This window comes from Salmo trutta, chromosome 30, assembly GCF_901001165.1.
Source record: "Salmo trutta chromosome 30, fSalTru1.1, whole genome shotgun sequence".
Classification (NCBI taxonomy): domain Eukaryota; kingdom Metazoa; phylum Chordata; class Actinopteri; order Salmoniformes; family Salmonidae; genus Salmo; species Salmo trutta.
This window is the reverse complement of record NC_042986.1, coordinates 30493707-30500460: the sequence shown is the minus strand read 5'-3', so window position 1 is coordinate 30500460 and position 6754 is coordinate 30493707. Positions and strand designations below refer to the sequence as shown.

General features: G+C 45.2%; 1 protein-coding gene across 1 annotated transcript; it reads right to left on the bottom strand.

Annotated features, from left to right (window-relative positions):
• Positions 1-407: 407 nt before the first annotated feature.
• LOC115168833 (amphoterin-induced protein 3) lies at positions 408-2704 on the bottom strand. The gene has a single exon (XM_029724377.1). The coding sequence runs from the start codon at positions 2642-2644 to the stop codon at positions 1205-1207; it is 1440 nt and encodes a 479-aa protein (XP_029580237.1). The 5' UTR covers positions 2645-2704; the 3' UTR covers positions 408-1204.
• Positions 2705-6754: the final 4050 nt, after the last annotated feature.

Below are 6754 nucleotides of genomic sequence, written 5' to 3'. Positions count from 1 at the left end.
TTCAGATGCCCTGTGTGGACAAAATGGAACCTTATGACAATCAGATTAAATCAACTACATTTTTCAGAGATCTTTTTGAGCCTGTAATCAAACCCACAAATGCTGATGCTCCAGATACTCAACTAGTCTAAAGAAGGCCAGTTGTATTGTTTCTTTAATCAGCACAACAGTTTTCAGCTGTGCTAACATAATTGCAAAAGGGTTTTCTAATGATCAATTAGACTTTTTAAAATGATAAACTTGGATTAGCTAACACAACGTGCCATTGGAAGACAGGAGTGATGGTTGCTGATAATGGGCCTCTGTACACCAATGTAGATAGATATTCCATTCAAATCAGCCGTTTCCAGCTACAAAAGTAATTTACAACATTAACATTGTCTACACTGTATTTCTGATCAATTTTATGTTATTTTAATGGACAAAAACAAGGACATTTCTAAGTGGCCCCAAACATTTGAACACTAGTGTATATTTGCGGGGGAGTATGCCGGTGACCTAATATACTCACGCTTAACTTTAATCCCATGAAGGAAAAAAATAATACAATTCCAAAAACTCTATTATTCTAACAGCTTTTGTGGATGTCAGCCAAGTCCAAAATGTCCCAATAGGACTTCTTCAGTGTTCCCCAATTCTGTCCCAGCCCTTTCACCTGAATGTGTCACCTCATGCACTCACATCCATTTATGGATTTAAAAGGAATTAGCTCATGTTAAATTTAATAGGAAATCTGTCTACAATCTCCCCATGCTTATGCCAATGCAATATTTTTACACTTCAGGGAGAAGGTAGGACCAATGCTTTTGGAGTTTATGATTTTAAGGAGAGAAGATAAGTCTCTCCAGTGGCGGAGTTCGTGCCGTTCAATTAACTTTGCTCTAACCTTCCACAATAGCATGGGCAGAAATATACAGTCTTGCCAAACTCAAAACCTGGTCTTCAATGAGACAAAGAGGAGAGGAAAGAGGAGGAACATTAGTTAGAGCCCTTATACAGACCTGTGAGGGTCTCTCTTTCATACTCTCTCCAGGGCTCAGTGATCATTTGAGGATAGTCCGGTTAGATGAAGCCTTCCAGCAGAGAAAGAGGAACGAGGATGTCATTTTTGTGTTCCATTTAGACCACCTGATACATGTCTATTGTAAGTCATGGGCTCAATTCTTAAAGTGCTATTTGTCAGCGACAGGCTCTGATAGGTTAACTAGGAGAGTCCGCTGGCGCTCCACTCCCACTGCAGCGTTGGTTGCTCCCTGGCCAGGGTGGCCCTCAGATCCCCGTTATGCTCCTCCATCAGAGGCTCCATGAACACCACCCGCTTGTTGATGTTGGCCTTGGTTGGGTCCCTGTGGCTCAGTGTGGGGGAGAAGATGGAGGCCAGGGTGTTTGGGTCGTAGGCTGGGATGGGGATGGCCGGGGGCAGGGGCTGCTTACAGCACCCACAGCGGCAGGGCGTTAGGTAGAGGTACATTAGGATGACTACCAGGGTGACCACGCAGCCCAGCAAGGTGGTGTAGCCCGTGTTGAAGGTGTCAGGCATGGGGCGGATCACGGTGACATTCACCTCCCTGGTTGCATTCAGCATGTGTTTGTAGTCCAGGGCTGTACACACATAGACTCCCGAGTCGTTCACCTTGGCTGCTGGGATCTCCAAGGTCCCATTAGGGAACACGTTGATGAGGGTGTCGTTGAAGCTCGTCTGGGTCAGGTACTCCTGATTTGGCGAGACCCATGTGTATGACAGCTCTTTACCTCGGAGGGAGGTTTGGCAGTCCAGACGGACCCTCTCCCCCTCATTCACCATGAGGTTGGAAAGGAGAACAGCCATGGGCAAAGAGACCACCTTCCCCACCGTGCAGTTTTGGAAGTAGAGGGAGTGTCGGAGGAATCTGACCGAGGCGCGCGGCTCGCCGTAGATCAGGCAGGTGTGCTCATCTGTGAAGTCCCTGACCGAGTCGAAGCCTCTCTGCTCCCAGTGCCAGAACACACTGTACATGGAACACTCACACACCAGAGAGTTGTTATGGAGGTACAGCCCCTTCTGCACTGACCCCGGCAGTGCCTTCACATCCTCCCAGGGTAGCGTGGTCATACGGTTGGAGGACAGGTCCAGCATGGTGAGAAACGGATGACTGTGGTCCTGTATGGAAAAGAAGGGGAATTCTGTCACTTGGTTGAGGCTGAAGTAAGCCTTCCTGAGGCTGCTCAGACCGCTCAGCGTCCCACCCTCCACGCGGGTGATACGGTTGTTGTAGAGCAGCAGCTCCTCCAGCCTCCACAGACCCTGCAGAAAGTGCTGCTCCAGCACCCGCAGCCTGTTGGAGGACAGGTCCAGGTGACGGAGACTGGAGGTGTTCTGGAAGACCCCATGGCCCAGTGTCGTGAGCTGATTGTTTGCCAGGCGGAGGGTGTCCAGTTTGGGCAGGCTGGAGAAGCTACCGGGGCCCAGCCAGCCCAGCCGGTTGTAGCTGAGGTCCAGGGTGACGGTGGTGGGGGGCAGGAGGAGGGGCAGTCTGGTGAGGCCCTGGGAACCACAGCTCAGTGTGTCTGAGGTGCAGAGACAGATGGAGGGGCAGGTTCCCTCTGTGGAGTGGAGGAGGAGGCACAGCAGCACTACAGTGTCTGGAGAGAAGAGGGAGGTCATTCTGCTCTGGCTCGGTCTCCTGGGGAGGAAAGAGATTTGTTATGTAAATGACCCTCCCTGGTTGAATGAATGCAGTGGAAAGAGATGGTCACTGGTCATTGACTATTACAATGGTCAGAATACTTTTACAAGGCTGAGAATGGAATAGAGTATAAACCATAAAAATCCTTTAATCTATAGGTCAGTTTTATCATGGATGCACAAACAAAATGTATCCAGGGATACAGAATTTAAAAAAGAAATAAAGATTATCTTATCACATGACTTATCTCATATCTTATTGTAAAGTGTAACTGAACATTTTGTTTAGAAAGACAGTCACAGCAGTAACAACTCTGAGATATCCTGATGCATGTTTTTCCAGAATGTTCTGACTGTATTTCAAAAGTAGTAGTACAGGAGTGGAAGAACCAGGGGTTAATAAAGAAAATACCTTTTACCTGAAGAGTACTTTCCCTCTCTGTACAACTGACTCAGGTTTGTTATCGTCCAAAAAGCAATTAATACCGCATCGCTGCCACTGATTTAATAAGTGTCATGGAATAAGATTAAAAAAAAAACATGAAGTTATTCAGATATTCGCTCTACCACACCTCCAAGACCCGCTAAAACTAACTGCTCAAACAGCACGGAATCCTGATTGTTTTGTCTCTTTCCCCAAAGTACTGTTTAATTCTAAGCAATCCTTCACACGGGTATCCAACTGTTCACTCTAACTTCAGGACTTGTCCTTTTCCCAAAAGTAGTTAAGCGAGCCACAGGTATCCAACTGTTCAGTCCGAAGTGAGAGCTTATGATCCCTTTCCCCAGCCAGAATCCTGAGCAAAGATGTCACTACTCTCTCCTCTTCTATCACTCACTCAGTCTCTGTCCACTGGTAAAGTTGCTCTGAGGGCTTTATCTGTCCACCAAATGTGAGCGGTGCTTTATAAAAAACCCTGCAGTGCTTTGCCATGTTACAAACACCGCTCACTTAATCTCCTACAATCCCCTCCTCCTGCTGTATGTCATTTAGAGCACAGCCCTGTCTCCCTCACTGTCATCTTTAAATAATGATGCTTTTCCTCCTTAGTCACTACTGCTATGTTTTCTCTCAATTAAATTCAATCGACTTTATTGACATGGCGAGTTAAATCACTTGCATTGTCAAAGTATACATATAACAACAATGGTGGGACTAACAGTAATAAGGTAACAGTAGTAGTAGTGATGAGTTTTAACATTTTAAAAGCAACTACAGCAACGAGAATAATGAATGAAAGTAATAGGAGGCTAGTTTTAACATGGTTAAAGAGTCACATGGCATGAAAGACAAAATGGCAAATGCTACTGTTGCATTGTACTTTTCACTGGTCGTCCCTCAGGTTGTGGGAGGTCATATATTTGGCTGCCAAAACTGCACATTTTGTTTTTTTCACCCAATGCATTTTTTATATGTGTGTGTGTGTGTGTGTGTGTGTGTGTGTGTGTTTCAAATTCTTTCTAATTAATTATGTGAAAAAGATTCTTAGGTCTGAGTATTTGTTACCGTGTAATAGGAAATGCAGCTCTGTCTCTACCTCTCCCCAGGGAGCCTGTCCTCTCTGGGCAGCCTGGTTTGCCTGTGATCACCGGTCTCTATGGCCAGACTGTGCTCACTGTCTGTCTCTCTCTCCCTTTGTCCTCTTCTCTCTTTTAACCAAACTCCTGTGACTCTCTTTCTGCCATTAACAGACAATGGGTGGTTTAACATTAAATATTGAATACAGTGATCATTGCCTTGTTGACAGTGTTCTACTTGATAACTGTTCAAATTGATGAATCCCAGAGGATTAATAGAGGGATATACACTACATGTATGTAAAACCCCGATATCTCTCTCAACACATTTTTTTTCTCTCCTCTCTAGGTTTGCAGTCATTAATGCTTCTCTCAACACATCCTTTTCTCTCTGTGTGGCAGGAAGATGTCTATTCCTCTCCACCCACCTCTCCTGTGCACCGTGTGGGTTTCTCTCCTCTCTCTCCCCCTCTGTCCCATCCTCTGTGGAAGTCTTTGATCCCTTCGTCTCTCTCCCCTTTCTGTCTCTCTGTGAGTTTGGCTCTCTCTCTCCCCTTTCTGTCTCTCTGTGAGTTTGGCTCTCTCTCTCCCCTTTCTGTCTCTCTGTGAGTTTGGCTCTCTCTCTCCCCTTTCTGTCTCTCTGTGAGTTTGGCTCTCTCTCTCCCCTTTCTGTCTCTCTGTGAGTTTGGCTCTCTCTCTCCCCTTTCTGTCTCTCTGTGAGTTTGGCTCTCTCTCTCCCCTCTCTGTCTCTCTGTGAGTTTGGCTCTCTCTCTCCCCTCTCTGTCTCTCTGTGAGTTTGGCTCTCTCTCTCCCCTTTCTGTCTCTCTGTGAGTTTGGCTCTCTCTCTCCTCTTTCTCACTCTGTTTTCTTCCCTTCCATCCACTTTCCCTCTCCTCTCTGTGGATTTGGCTGGATAGATGCAGTCTATGCCTCTTGGTCACAGTGGTCCTGACAGCTCTGATTTCTGTCACAGTGCATTAGGTTTACCTCCCAGATACCACCTCCGCACTATATCTCATCGCCAGTGGGCCCATCCTGACTCCCACTCACTCATACAACCACAGAGTGCCAACCTGAGCCAGCCACGGGTGTAATGATGCATCTGGATCAGGCTTACTGACAGAAGGTGAACAAAAGGGAGCAGGTGAGGATGGGGATTGGCTCCACACGTAGCTGTAGTACGTATGGAATCCGATTTTACAATTCCTGAGATTTGTTTGAGTAATCCATTTTTTGTTGTTTTTTTTGTTGTGAAATGTTATCCGTTTTTGATATTTGTGTTGCTCCAGGACAACCGTTTGTGTAGGTGTTTTGATTTCAACAATAGTGGGTTAAAGATACTTTTATTATACTCCATGTTTATGCCGTGGGCATATTACTGCCATGGATAGATGGGAGAATTACACACAATCTCGCCCCAAGGCTGTTGTTGTCAGTCAGCTTGGCAGAGATACACACACCCACCCGCACATCACACATGCGATACTTGCATATATTAAATGTGCTTGAAAGTATTCCAAAAGACCTTGAAGGTGTTATTTTGAATGTGATTTGTCCAATCTTATCCAAATAGTGAAGTAGTTAATGTAATAGAATGGCTGTATAGAGAGCTGTTTAAGGCAAAGTATATTGACAATTTTATAATAAATGAGCTGCTCCCACCATATAGATAGGGGCCTTAATCCCATACATCATAGTGTGCTAATGTGTTCATCCCCTGGATGAGGGGATGCTTGAGAACTGGTTCTTTCAAGTGCCGTCTGCTGTGTGTAGATGTGCTTCTCAGTCAGGTCGAATGAATCTCTCAGTATATGACAGTTGTGTTGGATATTTTGACAGCTATAACAGAGGGGTCATGATCATGCCCCGCTGGGGGTAATGTTATTGTAGCCCGTGGCCTCTGTCCATGCATTGGACATTTCAGGTTCTTGTGATATACTGTATATTGCATTTTATATTTTAAAAAATGTAGTTATCATTAAAAGGGAAAATCTATTCCTGATTTTAGAGAATATTAAGTGATGGGTAAGCCCATTCAGCTCCAGTAACCTATTACAATACATATAACCCTATTGGCCTACATAATGGGTCCTGTGTGTCTGTCCTTGAATTTGTTGCTTGATCACGCACTCCAAAGGGAAACAATTCTGATGCTTTTTCCACTGATTGGTCTTTTGACCAATCACATCAGCTCTTTTCACATCAGATATTTTTCATAGCTGATCTGATTGGTCCAAAGTCCAGTTAGTGAAAAAAATATCAGAATTGGGCTGCCTGTGTAACCGCAGGGTAAGAAGTGTATAAGCCCATAACGCTCTAGTTACAGAACATACTGCACTGTAATAACCTCTACAACCATGTCCATGGTATTAGGAGCCTTCTCCTCTACACTGGATGATTGACTGGGAGTCCTGTCTATCTACCTGCTTTGCAAATCCTACCTCCTCCCCTGCATACATTTGATAAGACTGAGCATATATGCAAACTAGTGCTATCAAATCAGCCAGGTTCAGAGTGGACCTCAAAGCATCAACCCTGACCCGATGCTTCCTGCTCCCAGCAGTAAGTGAT